The sequence below is a fragment of the Arachis stenosperma genome, chromosome 1, assembly GCF_014773155.1.
Source record: "Arachis stenosperma cultivar V10309 chromosome 1, arast.V10309.gnm1.PFL2, whole genome shotgun sequence".
NCBI classification, from domain to species: Eukaryota; Viridiplantae; Streptophyta; class Magnoliopsida; order Fabales; family Fabaceae; genus Arachis; species Arachis stenosperma.
In genome coordinates this window covers 55,520,718-55,542,240 of record NC_080377.1, presented here as the reverse complement: position 1 = coordinate 55,542,240, position 21,523 = coordinate 55,520,718, and the positions used below count along the sequence as shown (strand labels likewise).

Here is a 21,523-nt window from a genome sequence, read left to right as displayed (position 1 = left end):
AAGCTTAGAGTGGAAGTCCAAACCTTTAGACAGAAGGATGGAGAATCCCTCTATGAAGCTTGGGAAAGATACAAACAATTAATCAGAAAATGTCCTTCAGACATGCTTTCTGAATGGAGCATCATAGGTATTTTCTATGATGGTCTCTCTGAACTATCCAAGATGTCTTTGGATAGCTCTGCTGGAGGATCTCTTCATCTGAAGAAGACGCCTACAGAGGCTCAAGAGCTCATTGAAATGGTTGCAAATAACCAATTCATGTACACTTCTGAAAGAAATCCTGTGAACAATAGGACAAGTCAGAAGAAAGGAGTTCTTGAGATTGATGATCTGAATGCCATTTTGGCTCAGAACAAGATATTGACTCAACAAGTCAATTTGATCTCTCAAAGTCTGTCTGGAATGCAAAATGCACCAAGCAGTACTAAGGATGCTTCATCTGAAGAAGAAGCTTATGATCCTGAGAACCCTTCAATGGAAGAGGTGAATTACCTAGGAGAACCCTATGGAAACACCTATAATTCTTCATGGAGAAATTACCCAAATTTTTCATGGAAGAATCAAGAGAAACCTCAACAAGGTTTCAACAACAATAATGGTGGAAGAAACAGGTTTAGCAATGGCAAGCCTTTTCCATCATCTTCTCAGCAACAGACAGAGAATTCTAAGCAGAACCCCTCTGACTTAGCAACCATGGTCTCTGATCTAATCAAAACCACTCAAAGTTTCATGACTGAAACAAGGTCCTCCATTAGAAATTTGGAGGCACAAGTGGGACAGCTGAGTAAGAAAATTACTGAACTCCCTCCAAGTACTCTTCCAAGCAACACAGAAGAAAATCCAAAAGGAGAGTGCAAGGCCATAAACATGGCCGAATTTGGAGAGGAAAGAGGGGAAGTGAACACCACTGAGGAAGACCTCAATGGGCGTGCACTGACCTCCACTGAGTTCCCAAATGAGGAACCATGGGAATCTGAGGCTCAAAATGAGACCATAGAGATTCCATTGGACTTACTTCTGCCTTTCATGAGCTCTGATGAGTATTCCTCCTCTGAAGAGGATGAGTATGTCACTGAAGAGCAAGTTGCTAAATACCTTGGAGCAATCATGAAGCTAAATGACAAGTTATTTGAAAATGAGACTTGGGAGACTGAACCTCCTTTGCTCACCAAAGAACTGGATGACTTGTCTAGGCAGAAATTACCTCAAAAGAGACAAGATCCTGGGAAGTTTTCCATACCTTGTACCATAGGCACCATGACCTTCAAGAAGGCCCTGTGTGACTTAGGGTCAAGTGTGAACCTCATGCCTCTCTCTGTAATGGAGAAGCTAGGGATCTTTGAGGTACAAGCTGCAAGAATCTCACTAGAGATGGCAGACAACTCAAGAAAACAAGCTCATGGACTTGTAGAGAATGTTTTGGTAAAAGTTGAAGACCATTACATCCCTACTGATTTCATAGTCCTAGAGACTGGGAAGTGCATGGATGAATCCATCATCCTTGGCAGACCCTTCCTAGCCACAACAAAGGCTGTGATTGATGTTGATGGAGGTGAACTGATCATTCAAGTGAATGAAGAATCCTTTGTGTTTAAGGCTCAAGGATACCCCTCTGTCATCATGGAGAAGAAGCATGAAGAGCTTCTCTCAAATCAGAGACAAACAGAGCCCCCACAGTCAAACTCTAAGTTTGGTGTTGGGAGGCCACAACCAAACTCTAAGTTTGGTGTTGAACCCCCACATTCAAACTCTAAGTTTGGTGTTGGGAGGTTCCAACATTGCTCTGAATATCTGTGAGGCTCCATGAGAGCCCTCTGTGAAGCTACTGACATTAAAGAAGCGCTTGTTGGGAGGCAACCCAATGATTATATTTTATATATTTTCTTTTGTTATTTTATGTTTTTTGTAGGTTGATGATCATAAGAAGTCACAAAATCCATTGAAAAAGCAAAAACAGAATGAAAAACAGGAAGAAAAACAGCACACCCTGGAGGAAGAATTCACTGGCGTTTAAATGCCAGTGAAGCTAGCAGTTGGGCGTTTAACGCCCAGTCTGGCACCATTCTGGGCGTTTAACGCCAGAAAGGGGCACCAGACTGGCGTTAAACGCCAGAAAAGGGCAAGAACCTGGCGTTAAACGCTAGGAATGGGCACCAGCCCGGCGTTTAACGCCAGAAATGGCTCAAAATGTGATTTTGAATGCCATTTGGTGCAGGGATGACTTTTCCTTGACACCACATGATCTGTGGACCCCACAGGATCCCCACCAACCCCACCACTCTCTCTTTTCTTCACCCATTCACCAATCACCTCAATACCTCTTCCCCAAAAACCCTTCACCACTCACACCCATCCTTCATAAAACCCCACCAACCTCACCCTTCAAATTCAAACCTCTTTCCCTCCCAAACCCACCCATAATGGCCGAACCCCATCTCCCCCCTCTCCTATATAAACCCTTCTTCACCCCTTCATTTTCACACAACCTAAACACCACTTCTCCCCCTCCTTGGCCGAATACATAAGCCACTCCCTTCTTCCTCATTTCTTCTTCTTCTACTCTCTTCTTTCTTCTTTTGCTCGAGGACGAGCAAACCTTTTAAGTTTGGTGTGGTAAAAGCGTTGCTTTTTCGTTTTTCCATAACCATTTATGGCATCCAAGGCCGGAGAAACCTCTAGAAAGAGGAAAGGGAAGGCAAAAGCTTCCACCTCCGAGTCATGAGAGATGGATAGATTCATCTCAAGGGTGCATCAAGACCACTTCTATGAAGTTGTGGCCTTGAAGAAGGTGATCCCCGAGGCCCCCTTTTCACTCAAAAAGGGTGAATATCCAGAGATCCGCCATGAGATCCGAAGAAGAGGTTGGAAAGTGCTTACCAACCCCATTCAACAAGTCGGAATCTTGATGGTTCAAGAGTTCTATGCCAATGCATGGATCACCAAGAACCATGATCAAAGTGTAAACCCGGATCCAAAGAATTATCTTACTATGGTTCGGGGGAAATACTTGGATTTTAGTCCGGAAAATGTAAGGTTAGCATTCAACTTGCCCATGATGCAAGGAGATGAACATCCTTACACTAGAAGGGTCAACTTTGATCAAAGGTTGGACCAAGTCCTCACAGTCATATGTGAAGAGGGCGCACAATGGAAGAGAGATTCAAGAGGGAAGCCGGTTCAATTGAGAAGGCATGACCTCAAACCCGTGGCTAGAGGATGGTTGGAGTTTATCCAACGCTCAATCATTCCCACTAGCAACCGGTCCGAAGTTACTCTAGACCGGGCCATCATGATTCATAGCATCATGATTGGGGAAGAAGTGGAAGTTCATGAGGTTATAGCCCAAGAACTCTATAAGGTGGCGGATAAGTCTTCCACCTTGGCAAGGCTAGCCTTTCCTCATCTCATTTGTCACCTCTGTTATTCAGTTGGAGTTGACATAGAGGGAGACGTCCTTATTGATGAGGACAAGCCCATCACCAAGAAAAGGATGGAGCAAACAAGAGACCCCTCTCATCATGAGATCCCTGAGATACCTCAAGGGATGCACTTTCCTCCACAAGACTATTGGGAGCAACTAAACACCTCCCTAGGAGAATTGAGTTCCAACATGAAACAACTAAGGGTGGAGCACCAAGAACACTCCATTCTCCTCCATGAAATTAGAGAAGACCAAAGAATCATGAGAGAGGAGCAACAAAGGCAAGGAAGAGACATTGAGGAGCTCAAGCACTCCATAAGACCTTCAAGAGGAAGAACAAGCCGCCATCACTAAGGTGGACCCGTTCTTTAATCTCCTTGTTCTTTATTTTCTTGTTTTTCGACTTTTAGTGCTTATGTTTATCCATGTTTGTGTCTTATGATCATTAGTGTCTTAGTGTCTATGCCTTAAAGTTATGAATGTCCTATGAATCCATCACCTTTCTTAAATGAAAACTGTTTTTAATCACAAAAGAACAAGAAGTACAGGATTTCAAATTCATCTTTAAAACTAGCTTAATTAGTTTGATGTGGTGACAATACTTTTTGTTTTCTAAATGTATGCTTGACCTGTGCATATGTCTTTTGAATTTGTTGTTCATGAATGTTAAAATTGTTGGCTCTTGAAAGAATGATGAAAAAGGAGACATGTTACTGAGGATCTGAAAAATCATAAAAATGATTCTTGAAGCAAGAAAAAGCAGTGAATACAAAAAAAAAAAAGAGAAGGAGAAAACGAAAAAAAATAAAAATGACCGAAAAAAAAGGGAGAAAAAGAAAGAAATAAAGTTGTGATCCAAGGCAATAAGAGTGTGCTTAAGAACCCTGGACACCTCTAATTGGAGACTTTAGCAAAGCTGAGTCACAATCTGAAAAGGTTCACCCAATTATGTGTCTGTGGCATGTATGTATCCGGTGGTAATACTGGAAGACAGAGTGCTTTGGGCCACGGCCAAGACTCAATAAAGTAGCTGTGTTCAAGAATCATCATACTTAACTAAGAGAATCAATAACACTATCTGGATTCTGAGTTCCTAAAGAAGCCAATCATTCTGAATTTCAAAGGATAAAGTGAAATGCCAAAACTGTTTGGAGGCAAAAAGCTACTAGTACCGCTCATCTAATTTGGAGCTAAGTTTCATTGATAATTTGGAGTCTATAGTATATTCTCTTCTTTTTATCTTATTTGATTTTCAGTTGCTTGGGGACAAGCAACAATTTAAGTTTGGTGTTGTGATGAGCGGATAATTTGTACGCTTTTTGGCATTGTTTTTAGTATGTTTTTAGTAGTTTGAGTTGAGTTTTTAGTATATTTTTATTAGTTTTTAGTTAAAATTCACTTTTCTGGACTTTACTATGAGTTTATGTGTTTGTCTGTGATTTCAGGTATTTTCTGGCTGAAATTGAGGGACCTGAGCAAAAATCTGATTCAGAGACTGAAAAGGACTGCAGATGCAGTTGGATTCTGACCTCCCTGCACTCGAAGTGGATTTTCTGGAGCTACAGAAGCCCAATTGGCGCGCTCTCAACGGCGTTAGAAAGTAGACATCCTGGGCTTTCCAGCAATATATAATAGTCCATATTTTGCCCAAGATTTGATGGCCCAAACCGGCGTTCAAAGTCACCTACAGAAATTCCAGCGTTAAACGCCGGAACTGGCACCTAAATGGGAGTTAAACGCCCAAACTGGCATAAAAGCTGGCGTTTAACTCCAAGGAGAGTCTCTACACGAAAATGCTTCATTGCTCAGCCCAAGCACACACCAAGTGGGCCCGGAAGTGGATTTTTATGTCATTTACTCATCTCTGTACACCCTAGGCTACTAGTTTTCTATAAATAGGACCTTTTACTATTGTATTTTCATCTTCTGATCTTTGGAACCTTTTTCTGGAGATCTTTTGATCACTTTGGGAGGCTGGCCATTCGGCCATGTCTAGACCTTGTTCTTATGTATTTTCAACGGTGGAGTTTCTACACACCATAGATTAAGGTGTGGAGCTCTGCTGTACCTCGAGTATTAATGCAATTACTATTGTTCTTCTATTCAATTCCGCTTGTTCTTTGTCCAAGATATCACTTGTTCTTCAACTTGATGAATGTGATGATCCGTGACACTCATCACCATTCTCACCTATGAACAAGGTGACTGACAACCACTCTTGTTCTACAAGCATATGAGGCTCTAGTGTTTATCTCTTGGATTCCTGATACACGATGCATGGTTGATCGCCTGACAACCGAGTGCTCGTCTGACAAACGAGCCAGCCATTCCGTGAGATCAGAGTCTTCGTGGTATAGGCGAGAACTGATGGCGGCATTCAAGAGAATCCGGAAGGTCTAACCTTGTCTGTGGTATTCTGAGTAGGATTCAATGATTGAATGACTGTGACGTGCTTCAAACTCCTAGCAGGCGGGGCGTTAGTGACAGACGCAAAAGGATCGATGGATTTTATTCCGGCCTGACCGAGAACCGACAGCTGATTAGCCATATGCTGTGACAGAGCATGGGAATATTTTCACTGAGAGGATGGGAGGTAGCCACTGACAACGGTGAAACCCTACATGAGCTTGCCATGGAAAGGAGTAAGAAGGATTGGATAAAGACTGTAGGAAAGCAGAGAGACGGAAGGGAAGGCATCTTCATACGCTTATCTGAAGCTTTCACCAATGATATACATAAGTACCTCTATCTTTATCTTTATGCTTTATTCGTTTATCACTATACCCAATTGAGTCTGCCTGACTGAGATCTACAAGGTGACCATAGTTTGCTTCATACCAACAATCTCCGTGGGATCGACCCTTACTCGCGTAAGGTATTACTTGGACGACCCAGTGCACTTGCTGGTTAGTTGTGCGAAGTTGTAATGATCACAATTTCGTGCACCATGGACCCGTTCTTTAATTTTCTTGTTCTTTATTTTCCTGTTTTTCGAATTTTCATGCTTATGTTTATCTATGTTTGTGTCTCATGATCATTAGTGTCTTAGTGTCTATGCCTTAAAGCTATGAATGTCCTATGAATCCATCACCTTTCTTGAATGAAAAATGTTCTTAATTGAAAAAGAGAAGAATTGCATGAATTTTGAATTTTATAACAGATTAATTATTTTGATGTGGTGGCAATGCCTTTGATTTCTGAATGTATGCTTGAACAGTGCATATGTCTTTTGAATTTGTTGTTCATGAATGTTGGCTCTTGAAAGAATGATGAAAAAGGAGACATGTTACTGAGGATTTGAAAAATCATAAAAATGATTCTTGAAGCAAGAAAAAGCAGTGAATTCAAAAAAAAAAAAGAGAGAGAGTATATGCGAAAAAAATGAAAAGAAAAAAAAGAAAGAAATAAAGTTGTAATCCAAGGCAAAAATAGTGTGCTTAAGAACCCTGGACACCTCTAATTGGGGACTCTAGCAAAGCTGAGTCACAATCTGAAAAGGTTCACCCAATTATGTGTCTGTGGCATGTATGTATCCGGTGGTAATACTGGAAGACAGAGTGCTTTGGGCCACGGCCAAGACTCATAAAGTAGCTGTGTTCAAGAATCATCATACTTAACTAGGAGAATCAATAACACTATCTGGATTCTGAGTTCCTATAGAAGCCAATCATTCTGAATTTCAAAGGATAGAGTGAGATGCCAAAACTGTTCAGAGGCAAAAAGCTAAAAGCCCCGCTCATCTAATTAATACTAATCTTCATAGATGTTTTTGGAATTTATTGCATATTCTCTTCTTTTTATCTTATTTGATTTTCAGTTGCTTGGGGACAAGCAACAATTTAAGTTTGGTGTTGTGATGAGCGGATAATTTATACGCTTTTTGGCATTGTTTTTAGTATGTTTTTAGTATGTTTTAGTTAGTTTTTATTATATTTTTATTAGTTTTTAGTTAAAATTCACTTTTCTGGACTTTACTATGAGTTTGTGTGTTTTTCTGTGATTTCAGGTATTTTTTGGCTGAAATTGAGGGACTTGAGCAAAAATCTGATTCAGATGCTGAAAAGGACTGCAGATGCTGTTGGATTCTGACCTCTCTACACTCGAAGTAGATTTTCTGGAGCTATAAAATCCCAATTGGCGCGCTCTCAACTGCGTTGGAAAGTAGACATCCTGGGCTTTCCAGCAATGTATAATAGTCCATACTTTGCCCGAGATTTGATGGCCCAAACCGGCATTCCAAATCAGCTCAAAACTGCCCGGCGTTAAACGCCGGAACTGGCACAAGAATGGGAGTTAAACGCCCAAACTGGCACAAAAGCTGGCGTTTAACTCCAAGAAAAGTCTCTACAAATGAAAGTTTTAATGCTCAGTCCAAGCACATACCAAGTGGGCCCAGAAGTGGATTTTTATGTCATTTACTCATTTCTGTAAACCCTAGGCTACTAGTTCTCTACAAATAGGACCTTTCACTATTGTATTTTCATCTTTTGATCATGTTTTTATGATTGAACCCTCTTTGGGAGGCTGGTCTCACGGCCATGCCTAGACCTTGTTCTTATGTATTTTCAACGGTGGAGTTTCTACACACCATAGATTAAGGTGTGGAGCTCTGCTGTACCTCGAGTATTAATGCAATTACTATTGTTCTTCTATTCAATTCAGCTTGTTCTTGTTCTAAGATATCACTTGTTCCTCAACTTGATGAATGTGATGATCCGTGACACTCATCATCATTCTCACCTATGAACGTGTGCCTGACAACCACCTCCGTTCTACCTTAGATTGAGTGGATATCTCTTGGATCCCTTAATCGGAATCTTCGTGGTATAAGCTAGAATTGATGGCGGCATTCAAGAGAATCCGGAAGGTCTAAACCTTGTCTGTGGTATTCTGAGTAGGATTCAATGATTGAATGACTGTGACGAGCTTCAAACTCCTGAAGGCTGGGCGTCAGTGACAGACGCAAAAGAATCAATGGATTCTATTCCAACCTGATTGAGAACCGATAGATGATTAGCCATGCTGTGACAGAGCATTTGGACCATTTTCACTGAGAGGACGGGACTGTAGCCACTGACAACGGTGATGCCCAACATACAGCTTGCCATGGAAAGGAGTAAGAAGGATTGGATGAAGACAGTAGGAAAGCAGAGAGACAGAAGGGACAAAGCATCTCCATACGCTTATCTGAAATTCTCACCAATGAATTACGTAAGTATCTCTATCTTTATGCTTTATTCATATATCATTCATGACCATTTGAATATGCCTGACTGAGATTTACAAGGTGACCATAGCTTGCTTCATACCAACAATTTCCGTGGGATCGACCCTTACTCGCGTAAGGTTTATTACTTGGACGACCTAGTGCACTTGCTGGTTAGTTGTGCGAAGTTGTGATACAGTGTTGAGATTGCAATTGAGCATACCATGTTGATGGCGCCATTGATGATCACAATTTTGTGCACCATTACCATCATAATTCATAATTATCAAGATTTTCTTATAACTAATCTTGAAAAAACTTGTATAGTTTAAAAAGAAACTAACCATAAATTCTTTACTAGCAACAAACTTGACTGTTCCTTTACATAGCTCAGCCCTTTCATCGGCATCCCTACGCCTACCATCTGGACCTAAATTGCAGTGGTAGTCCTGCAGAGTTTCATCACTAAATCCTGTCAGACAAATACATGGTCATAAATAAATGGTTGGCCATGCCATGAAAAGTAAAACAGTGCATAATCCCACCATATAGGTACAATTTGACTTAGGTTGAACCTACTGCATAAGGCTTTGACACATAAGCACTTTGTTTTTTCTTTTCTTTTCTGATTCACACATAAGCACATTGATTGTTAACAAGCTCTGCTCCAATGAAATTTGATGATGTTCACTCATTTACATTTATTTCTTTTACTTTTCTTTTTCTATTTAGGAGGATCCCTTATCTTATAATTTCTTGTATTCCCTTATCTTTCTTAAATAAGATTTTTCTTTTATCAGAAAGAGATAGTTTCATGAGCAACAACAATCACATTTAAAAGTAAGCTATAGATAACTAGTGCATCAAACAACATTCATGATCATTCAACAAACAATTCACAAAAACTTATTCCAAACACATTTATAACAGTAAAACTTTTCTAGACCTAATTCCTCTACAAACTATGTTCAGCCTACCTAACAACCTAGAATCCACTACAACATGCATATCTAACTAAGTCAAACTAAGCAAAATTAACAAAATTGAAAGAAAAATGCAGTAAATGACCTGGGAATGTAGAAGCAGAACAGGGGAAAGGGGACAGGAAGAAATGGTGGTGAGGCAGCAGTGTCGGTTGCGGATGACTCCCTTCAATTCTGTAAACGACGGCAACAGAAGCTTCGCTGGCGGTCAGTGTGGCTCGACGGTGGTGACAGGGATGACTCCCTTCCTTTCCCGTTGTTCTTCCTCTTCTCCTCTGCTCAGATTGGCGTTGACGGTGGTGAGGGGGAACTTCGGTGGCGTCGCGTGTGACGGCAACAGCAGCAGCTTCAACGGCGATGGCGACAAGCTCCACGAACAATGAGGGTTTGAGCTTGATGGAAGGCAGAACGACGATGGCAAGGCATGAATGGAGGCGACTCTGGGCAGCAACCCGTCCTTCGCGAGTTCTCCCTCTCTGTGCAAGCTCTCTCTTCTCGACAGCATAGCGGCGACTCTCTCCTCTAGGCTTAACAGTTCGACGACGGCAGAGCGGGCTGGGCGCGGCGACAACAAGCCAGCGACGCTCTTCTCTTTTCCTCCCTTGTTGATCTCTGCGTGGGTGTGTTTGTTGTGAAGTGTGTGTTACGTCTAAAGGGGAGGGTTCATGGGGCTGGGTTAGGGGTAGGGAAAATTAGGGGTTTTTTTGGTTTAATTTGAGAATTTTTGGATTTAGGGTTAGAAATTAAAAATTTTATAAAAGAATAAGGATAAATATGAATAGATATTTTGATAAAATTAGAAGGTAAAGTAATTTTAAAATTAAATATATTTTATTAAAAATATTTAAGAATATTATTTATCAACATATTATTAAGTTTAATTAATTATTTTTAATTTAAATTATAATATAAAAATATAAAATAACCAATTATAATAAAATTTACCAAAATATTAATTAATTTAACTCTAAATATTCATGAAAATAATTTTGTTACTTTAGATTAATTTCTAAAAATAAAGAATTTAAATTAATAAAATAAATCATAATTTATTCATAATAGAAATTATTTAAATTAAACTATATAACTCTTCCCTTAATGAATTTTAATCTCTATCATGCAAAATATTAAATTATAATAAAATTACATAAGAATCTTGATTAATATAAAAATCAGCCAAATAGATGTTTTGCGACAAAAATTCTTGTATTTTGTGATAAACAAATAATTTGTTACAAACAATATTAAATTTTATGACAAATTAATTTTTTATTACAAAATAATTAGAGTTTTTTAAACAAATGGATATTTTGTTACAAAATATTTTGAACTTTTGCAACAATTTTATCTTTTGTTACAAAATATTATAAAATTTTGCAACAAAATACCAATTCGTTACAAAAGCTAATATAATTTGTAAAAAAAAAATTAAGTCGTTACAAAATAACAAAATATTTTGTAACAAATTATATTGTTGTTACAAAACATTATTATTATGTAACAATTACTAATTTTTGTTACAAAAAAATAATTTTTTGTAACAATTTTAAATTTGTTACAAAGTTTTTGTTATAAATGTTTCATTTTCTTGTAGTGGCATTGTATGAGGATTGTTAATTGGTTTGGTTTTCCTTGACTCTAAGTGACCCATTAGTGTTGACTAGGACTTAGGGATTGGAATCAATTATGCCCTTTTGACTAATTTTCAAGTAGGATTGACTAATTGGGATAAATTTCACACAATTGCCATGTTTATGGTTCATAACTAGGATAGGAATTCTAAATTTCTCAATGCTCACCAAGGGCTCCTTTTAGTATTTAAATTCCATTTTCATGACTTTTACTTGCTTTCCTTTAATTCTTTGCATGCTTGTTTCACTCCTTGCCATTTACATTCCTTGCATGATTATTTGCTTCATTACTATTTACATTTTTTGCTCTCTTGCATTCCCAATCTCCATGCTCTCACATAGCCAATAAATATACATTTCATTGCAACTTCTAGGTAAGATGACCCGAGGTTTAATTACTCTAGGTTATTTTGATTTGAATTTAATATTTGATTGATGTTCAATTGTTGGGTTTGGACTATACTTGTAACAAACAATCTCTAATTTTAGTTTGGAAATCTGAACCTATGCTTTTGGGCGTCTTGTCAAAGATTTTCTGTAATAAGTTACCTGATGCATTGAGGCCAAGGGCAGCTCCTATTTTTTTAGGTTTAATTTTCAACGAACCGTGCCTTGTGTCCAATTTGTTTTTGTCCAAATTAAAGGAATTAGCCAACTCCTTCAACATATTGTATGGCACATTAATCAGCGGGATGTGCATCAGACCACCAAATCTTAATTCCCGAATGATGGCCTTCTTCGCCTCGCTCTTTTTTTTCAAACTTTTCATTCAATAGTCGCGTGGAGCATCTCAAATCATTGGTTTGCTGTAAACAAAACAACATGAGAGTCATTTAAATAAGCTATATTTATACTAGGGTGTGTGCTTACATTGTATTTTTTTTCATCTTCGCTCTTACTTATCATTTTTACTGTAAGGAATAAAAAATATTTTTAATAGATAAAAATACCAGCCAAATATACTCAAATATCAGCCACATATACACAAATACCATCAATATACACCCAAATAACTGCCAGATACACCCAAATACCAGCTTAAGTACAAGTACAACAGCACCAGTTATACTTGAATACTCTTGATATATATCACAGACACATACACCTGTATTTATTTTTGGATTATATGACATTATATGAGTTTAAAATGATATTTAAGTTCAAAATATCACTAGAAGCACCAATCACATTCGAATTCGATTGATATACACCCAATATGAGTTCACTTGAAATGCAATACAAAGTTTATATGTATACAAACTCACTTCAAAACATGTAAACATGCACAAAAACAGATGAAAAAATACGTAAACTATTCACTAAAAGTACGAAAATAGTATAACCGTCTTGAATAGTTTCACCAGAAGCATAATATCTACTTTAAAGCAAGAATATATAATGAATCTACTTAATAAAAGAGAAATACGATGATATAATACTTCGCTTTAGCTTCGAAATCAGAAAGAGAAATCTGAAAAACCTAGAAGATTATTGAAACAGTACCTTGAATAATGTTTCTTCTTTTTTTCGGTGTTTTTTATGGCGATTTTGATGTTTGCTTGTTGATTCCGTCGAGTGTTGGCGACGAGTTTGAAAGTTTCTTCAGAGTTTTCAAATGTGCCTTGAATCTTGATGGTTGTAGATTTGATCGAGGAAGAAGAAGAAGAGTCGTTCATAATGGTGAGTAGCGTGCTTTGGAAACGGTTGAGTAACGCGCACATTTAACACACTTGAGTTGGGTGAGAGTAGTTTTAGTTAGACTTAACCCAACTTGTAAGACTTGTAAATAAAAAAAACTTATATGTATAATATAACTGAACTCATAATAAATGATATTATCAGTGATAATTACTAATTTAATAACCAAATAATCATAACTTTAATATTATTTATAATCTAATCATCATATAATTATCATTTACTTTTTAATAGAAGATAAGTTTAGAATCTAAATTACTTTATTATTTAATATATTTTTTATATTGACTTGAACCTAGAAAAACTTTTTACAAATACTTACCTTCTTTGTTGTTGGAAATCTGAACTATAATTTATCTAAAAGAAACTAGTGCATTTCAGAATTATGGAACTAATATACCTGAGAAATTTATCTACACAGGAACAATTATTATCAATTAATTATTAACTTAGTTAATTATTATATTGTTTTATTTTAAACATGATGAGAAGCATCCGAATGGCAGAATATGAAGTCAAATTAGCGCCGACTCTTTAGAGACCCATGTTTCCACTTGTGGATCCCAACAAGAATCGCACATGTATCGGGAACAACATAAATAAATAGAGGCCTGCAATTGAGATAAAGAGTTATCACTTATCATGCTCCTGCAAATGCAATTAGGGTCAAAGATCTTGCGTGGTACTATTACTAAATACGAATCCATACATCCAATGAAATTGTCACTTAAATATTCCCTATTAATGTTTTAATTTGAAGATCAACTCTCGTCTAAACGGCAACGCTCTATCATCCTCCACTTATCACCCTTATCACCTAATAAAGTAAAAGTATCACACCTCATTTGATTGTATATGCAAAAGGATCTTCAATTGGGATTGTGAACCAATAAAAAAAGTCTTCCGTTGAGGTGTGAACCAATAAAAAAGTCTTTAGTAAGATAGAGAATCAATTAACAAAGTCAATTAAAGACAGTACTAACTGCTACTAATAACTCTAGATCACATTTGATCACATTTCCAAGTTTTCATACACATAATAAGAAAAGAATATTCCATCCAAATATTTAAAGAAAAGAAATAATTAAGGACTAATTTTTAATTAAAATTACATATTATAAATTTAATTTTAACATATTAACCATATAAAATATTTTAATTAGTACAAAAATTTAATAAAAATAGTGCATTGGTCAGACAGAAACGGTGAGACTCAACAAAAAAATTTGAGTCCAAACAATAAAAAATATGTAAAAAATAAGTACTTTTGAGAAAAATATAGGATAATTACTTAGTGATCAAAATACAGTAAAAACGTGGATGATTTGAAGAGTAAGTCAAGCAAAGAATGTGAAAAAAGGATAACTGCTTGCACAGCTTGGATTTGTCTCTATAAATATAGGAGTCCAAAAGATTATGAAGGAACTTCAACTTCTTACATTTCAAACTACACAAAAAAACTCTCAAATTTTCAAAGTCACATAGACGTTAAATCATAGAATGCAAGTACATATGAATGTTTAAATTTAATTTATTTTTCTTTATTTCATTACTTTAGTTTATTTATTCACTTAAAATCTTAACTTTGTTTATTGTTTTAATTTGTTATTTTGAACAATTTCTTTTAAATTTTTAAGTTCATTTGTTATAGTTATTTCCTTTTAAGTTATATTCAATTATATTGTTTCATTACAAATTTGTTCGAATTTAATTAACGTCATTTGTAAACTTGTTATTGCAATACAATTTCGCCATTAAATTAATAAATCTCTAATCGAAGTCGTTTTTTTAGATAAGTCATATCTATTTTTCGAATTGAGATCTTTTGATATAAATTTGATCAACGTCTCTAGTCGAGAATAAAAAAAAAAAATTAAACCAAATACATCTTTTTGAATAATTATTTCTATCATTAATATAAAAGAATTATTTATTTGACGTAAAATGATATAATTAAATATATAAAACTATTTTATGGTGATACTATATTGAAATTAAATCCTTCTAACATTTTTTTTTAACATATGATTTGGTTTGATATAAAGTGAATATAAACGTAAGTGCATTTTTTTTCTACATGATTGATTTGATCTGTTCTAATTTGTAAAGTGAATATGAATGTAAGTGGATCCAATGTATACCTTATAAGTGTACATTTCTGTGATTAAACACCGACACTCCCCACCTTAGCTTGAGCTGGAGGCAGGGCTTCAAAGCCTATCCATAAACAAATTCTCTCCAAAGTCCAGAAGGGTCCACCCATTGCAAAAGAGGGGAAACCTCCCTTTATTATTCCCTCCAATTGGGGCCCCACAAATCCTCATCCAACGGCCACAAACCCAAATCTTAATAGCAACACATTCCCCTCCCACACACTTTCGTCCCTGTCACCCCACCAATTACCAATCCCAATCCTCCATTCCACTTGCTTGGCAATACAAAATTCAGATCTAAACATAAACAAACACCAAACTCTGCCATATGTTATAGCATCACCAGAATCACAAAGACACCAAACCCACTGGCAAAATGGTGGAGGCACAGACATGGACAACCAGAAGGATGAGCAATCCGAGGTTGTTGGACAACTCATCCACCAACAACAATCCCAACCAAGTACTGGACATCCCGGCGACACCGCCATCGGAAGCAAGAAACAACCACCTAAACGGCCTAAAAAGTGGCATCGCCACCACCACCTCCATGTCCCCAACGATCCTAACTGCAATCATAATTGCGTCGTGGTACTTCTCCAACATCGGCGTCCTCCTCCTCAACAAGTACCTCCTCAGCTTCTATGGTTACCGCTACCCAATCTTTCTCACCATGCTCCATATGCTATCCTGCTCCGCTTACAGCTACGCGTCCATTAACTTCCTGGAGCTCGTTCCTCCTCAGCACATCCACTCCAAGAAGCAGTTCCTTAAGATCCTCGCACTCAGCGCCATCTTCTGCTTCTCTGTTGTCTGCGGCAACACCTCCCTCAGGTATATTTTCTTAAAGAAATTGTATTGGATTCAGAGTTCAATAACTCAATATTCGTTCAATATAGGTACATTCCTGTGTCTTTCAACCAAGCAATAGGAGCAACCACCCCGTTCTTCACAGCCATCTTCTCTTTCATCATAACCTGCAAGAAAGAAACCGGTGAAGTATACGTCGCACTCTTGCCTGTTGTTCTTGGCATCGTAGTCGCCAGCAACAGCGAGCCTCTCTTCCACTTGTTCGGCTTCTTGGTTTGCGTGGGTTCAACCGCGGGTCGAGCACTCAAATCGGTGGTCCAGGGAATCCTCTTAAGTTCAGAAGGCGAAAAGCTTCACTCCATGAACCTTCTTCTATACATGGCTCCAATGGCGGCCATGATATTGCTGCCATTTACTCTCTACATCGAAGGGAACGTTTTCAGTGTGACGATTGAGAAGGCGAAGGAGGATCCGTATATGGTGTTCTTGTTGCTTGGGAATGCCACGGTTGCGTATTTGGTGAATTTGACGAATTTCTTGGTCACGAAGCACACCAGTGCCTTGACTTTACAAGTGTTGGGAAACGCCAAAGCTGCGGTTGCGGCGGTTGTTTCTGTTTTGATATTCAGGAATCCTGTCACGGTTATGGGGATGGCGGGCTTTGGAATAACCGTTATGGGGGTCGTTCTCTACAGTGAGGCTAAGAAGAGATCCAAACTCACAACACATTGACACATAATACTTCTCTTAATTTTTTCCCCTTTTGGATACTTGAAAAAAAAAAATAAAAGAAAATATCTGTGTGACTCCTGTTATGCAAATATTTTATTGATCACTTTGATTGCATTGTATTGTTAAATCTCGTTATATAAGGACTGTATAGGAAAAGGAAGGGAAGAAAGGAATGGAAGAGGAGTTTAAGCTTGTAAAATTGTCCATGCCCTATTTGGCAGCATACATAAACGATTCATTCAAGAAGATCTTTATGTGTAATTTGGTGAGGGAGGAGAATTCTCCCTCGCTTCATTTTGTCAATAACATCATCTGTTGTTTCAATTTTGTCCTTTTTATTCTGCTGTTACTTGCATGCTTTTCTTTTTATGTATGAATTGTGTGGTTTTCTTTATAATTGATCTGCATCTCATCACAATTCATTTAAATGCCACTGATCATATGCTGCCAAGTTCTTATAATTTGTGTGGTGATTTCTCCTCTTTCACATTTAAAAGTACTTATTTCAGAATAATTATGAGGAATCACATTACAGGGAACTTTGAAATCGGTGATATAGAATATCTTGGTTTGTGTTAAGAATATTAACTCTTTTGGAGGACTTGATTTCTCTGCATATAGAAGAGCCATCATCAGCAAGGGTTCAATTGAAACACTACCAAACATGGTGGGGGGAATCAATTTATTTAATTGATTGAGTTGCTATCTGAAAGTATAGTTTTTTCCTTGTTATGGTGAATATATAAAACTATATTGTTATTTTGGTGATTCAGCTGTCAATATGTCACAACCGAGGTATGTAAAATATGTTGACCCTGAAAGTGACGTGCCACCAAAAGCTTCACCTAGATTCATGTCATGTGCTTCCATGTGCTACCTAATACACACTTTCCTCCATCAAATTCCTTGCCTAGAATTTACCCTATTGAGCACTGACATCTCTGAAAAATTGCCAAGGTAGTTTTTGGCAATGCCACACTCACCACCAATCATTTATGTCCTAAATTGGTTAAGTCTAATATCCCAGGCTATGTGTTTGTTGGCGGTTACATTGTATCTTTCTGAAAAATGGCTAGATTCAATCTTGACTTGTTAAATCTCTATTTGTAGCAAAGGACAAAAGAAATGCACTTGTTTGAAACCTTAAAGCCAGTCCATGTATTGGATTTGGTCATGCTTAGGTAAGTAAGTGGCGAATAATACAATTATGTGACCAATAAACTGTCATTCAGATGTTATTTTGGGACTATCATACACATACAGTCATATTTTGTGTGTTTGTGTCCTTCTCTATTTCTGTTTCTATAATCTATATCCTATCTATTCCTACTCATCAACGAAACAAAACCTTACTAAGTCATTTTTGCTTTGTTTTGAGCAAAGTATTTAATAAGTGAATGTGATGTTAATTGTATGGAATTATAATACCTTCATTATTTGCAAAGCCAATTAAAAAAGAAAGATTACAAGGTTAATACTTTTTATTAATATTAGTTAATATTTTAAAGTTAATATTTTATTTTTATATTATTAGAATTAAAAATTTGAGTTTATAACTTAGTATTTAATGTTTAGAATTTGACCAAATATTGGTCAAATTTGTTGATGTTGTAATATTACTCAATTTAAAATTGATAAGTTCATCTTTTATTTAATTGTTTAGATCGGTGAATATATTTGAAACTAATTTTTTTTCTTATTTTTGATGTCCATATTTTCGGTGCTTCATTATTAATTAGTTTAATACTCTTAAAAAATAAATTAAAAAGATCAACGAGCAATAATTATTTCAACATTTGTCAAGAGTGTAAGGTAGATTCATTGTCTAAAGCCAAATCCAATGTGTATATTTGGGGTTGAAAAGTGAGGGATCCAAAAAATTTTTGGAGTGGAGGTAAAAATATATATATTAAAATAAATTTTGTTAAATATTATTAATTATATAGAAATATAAAAATAATTAAAAAAAGTTAGTGAATAATTTTATTCTTAAAATATTATTTATTATATATAGTTTATAAAAAATATTTTTTTATTTTTAAAATTTGAATTTAAAATATTTTAATTAAATTATAGATAACTTATTATTTTAACTATTTTTTTATATACATTTAATAATAAAAGATTGAACTAATTGGCACATTAACAATTAATAATACACTAGTATTTATAATTTGAAACTATAATTATATATAAATACTAAAAAAATTAATCTGTATATGAGAAGTATGTTTATATAAAATAATAAAAACTAAATTTACAATTTTTTCTTTTTTTAAAATAATTAAATTTGTTATATATTTTTAATTTAGTTTTGATATCATGTTAGATGAAAGATTTTATTCATCTGTTTAATTATGTATTGCAATTAAAATATTTTGTTATTATTATTTTTAAAAATAAAAAATATATTATGTTCTAAAAAGGATATTCTTTTCGAACTATACGTTGGTCTTGTGTTAATTTGGAGCACCTGATAACTCGATCTAAACTGGGAGTATCCTCGTGAACTCGAACCCAAGCGTGGTACCTGCAAAAAGGACTTCGACACTCAAGTCAGTGAAGAATCACTTAGAAAAAACGAGTGTATAATAAGTGAGTTGGTGTTGAATGATCTGCGGACCCTCGTCGACCTTACTCCTGTTTTATAGAGTGGTTGGTACTGAATGAGTCATCGGCCTGAGTCGAGATCTTCGTGGCCGACTTTGGGACGAGATTATGTGGGAAGAAGTTTGTTAGGATAGAATCGTTTAATTTTTAAATGTGGGTCTATGTGCTGAGGTATAACGCGATTCATCTGATGTTATAGGGATACCATATCCGACGTAATTTTTGCAAGTGGCTGCACTTCTATCCATTTTGTAAAGTAATCAATAGCTACTAAAAGGAAATTTATCTGTCCTGGTGATACCAGGAACGGTCCGAGTATATCCATTCCCCATTTGTGAAATCGCCAACTAACATCTGAGGTGTGTAACAATTCGGCCTGGCTATGAATGAACGATGCACATTTCTAGCATGCATCACACCAGTAGTATCATGCTCATAGGATTTTTGTGGCTAAGCTTCTGCCTCCAGTGTGGTGTCCACAGGTTCCGTCGTGGACTTCGGCTATGGCATTTTCTGCATCTGCTCGGCCGAGACATTTTAGAAGTGGTCAAGAGTTTCCCCGTTTGTATAGGTCAGTTCCCATCATAGTGTAATGGCTTGCTTTATGTCTAAATGACCTCGGATTTTCGTTTTCTGGTATTTCTCCAATTCTTAGGTAGCTAATAAATGGGCTTCGCCAATCTTCTTCCTTTAGATTTTTTTACTTTTATTTCCTTTGCTAGCCTTCGGCCTGTTAGGAGTGCCTCATATTTGGCTTGGTTATTGGTTGTTTCAAAGAGGAATTTGATTGACTATTCGCCTTGCACTCTAGTATCGTCTTTTAGGAGGATCCCTGCTCCACATCCATTCTCATTCGATGCTCCATCTACATATAGTTTTCATGTCTTGTCCGTTTCTTCTGTGTTGGTAAATTCTGAAATGAAGTTGGCCAGTGCTTGGGCTTTAGGGGATCCTCATGATTGGTAGGAGATATCAAATTCTGAGAGCTCTATTGCCCATTTCGTGATTCGGCCTACTAGGTCTGGTTTTGATAATATTTGACGTAGGGGTTGTCCGGTCCGAACTATTATTTGATGTGTCTAAAAATAGTGTTGCAGATGCCGAGCTGTGATGACTAAGCCAAATGCTAATTATTCTATTGTTGGGTACCTTGTCTTGGCTTTTTGTAATACTTTGCTCACATAATATACTGGGTGTTGCTCTTTCCCTGTTTCTGTTACAAGCACGGAGCTAACCATGTTAGTTGAAATTGAAAGAAATACAAAAAGGGATTTACCTTGTTGTGGCTTCTTGAGGATAGGTGGTGAACCGAGGCGGTTTTTGAATTCGATGAAGGATTTTTCACATTCATCTGTCCAAAGGAACCACTCGGCCTTTCTCAAGGTGTTGAAGAAGTGATATGACTTGGCAACTGCTGCCGGCAAGAATCGGGATAGGGCTGCTAGGCGACCTGTGAGTTGTTGTACTTCTTTGATTGACCGAGGTGATTGCATGTTTATCATGGCCTGACACTTGTCGCGGTTGGCTTCTATCCCCCTGTTTGTCAGTAGGAATCCAAGGAATTTACCTCCATATACTCCAAATACGTATTTTTCTGGGTTTAGTCTCATATTGTACTTTCGGAGTTGTTGAAAAATCTCATTCAGATTGGTTCATGTTGTTGTTCTGAGCTTGACTTGACCACCATGTCGTCAACGTATATCTCAATATTCCGGCCATTTTGATCTTTGAAGACCTTGTCCATTAGTCTCTGATAGGTTGTTTCTGCATTTTTTTGTCCGAAAGGCATGACTTTATAACAAAAATTACCTTGGTCAGTTACAAATGCTATTTTTTCTTTGTCATCAAGGTGCATTTGTATTTGATTGTAACCGGAATAGACATCCATGAAACTTAGCAATTGATACCCTGAGGTGTCGTCTACCAGTTTGTCAAGATTCAGTAGCAAATAGGAGTCTTTTGGACAGGCTTTGTTTAGATCTGTAAAGTCCACACACATGCGCCATTTTTCCGAGCTCTTCTTAACCATTACCACATTTGCTAGCCATGACGTGAAACGAAATTCTCGGATGAAACCTGCATCAAGTAATTTCTATGTTTCTACTATTGCTACATTTCTTCTTTCTGTACCCATATTTCGTTTCTTTTGTCTTATAGGTCGGGTGTTAGGATTGACTGCTAACTTGTGGCATATAAAGTTTGGATCGATCCCTGGCATGTCAGCAGGCGTCCATGCAAATAGGTCAGAGTTAGACTTTAATGTTTCAATTAGATTTTGT

General features: G+C 36.7%; 1 protein-coding gene and 1 non-coding gene across 2 annotated transcripts; one reads left to right on the top strand and one right to left on the bottom strand.

Moving 5' to 3' along the window:
• Positions 1-108, bottom strand: LOC130956524 (small nucleolar RNA R71). Its single transcript, XR_009077145.1, has one exon. It is a non-coding gene; the product is annotated as a small nucleolar RNA R71 (small nucleolar RNA).
• Positions 109-15,195: 15,087 nt separating this feature from the next.
• On the top strand, positions 15,196-16,942 carry LOC130945969 (probable sugar phosphate/phosphate translocator At1g12500). The gene is made up of 2 exons (XM_057874680.1): positions 15,196-15,926; positions 15,992-16,942. The coding sequence occupies exons 1-2, from the start codon at positions 15,469-15,471 to the stop codon at positions 16,632-16,634; spliced, it is 1,101 nt and encodes a 366-aa protein (XP_057730663.1). The 5' UTR covers positions 15,196-15,468; the 3' UTR covers positions 16,635-16,942.
• Positions 16,943-21,523: the final 4,581 nt, after the last annotated feature.

What these genes read in the sequence shown, in the direction of transcription:
- LOC130945969 (XM_057874680.1), top strand. Translation starts at nt 15,469, where the DNA reads ATGGTGGAGGCACAGACATGGACAACCAGAAGGATGAGCAATCCGAGG. An exon ending in TGCGGCAACACCTCCCTCAG is followed by an intron (nt 15,927 to 15,991) that starts GTATATTTTCTT and finishes CGTTCAATATAG; the next exon opens with GTACATTCCTGTGTCTTTCA.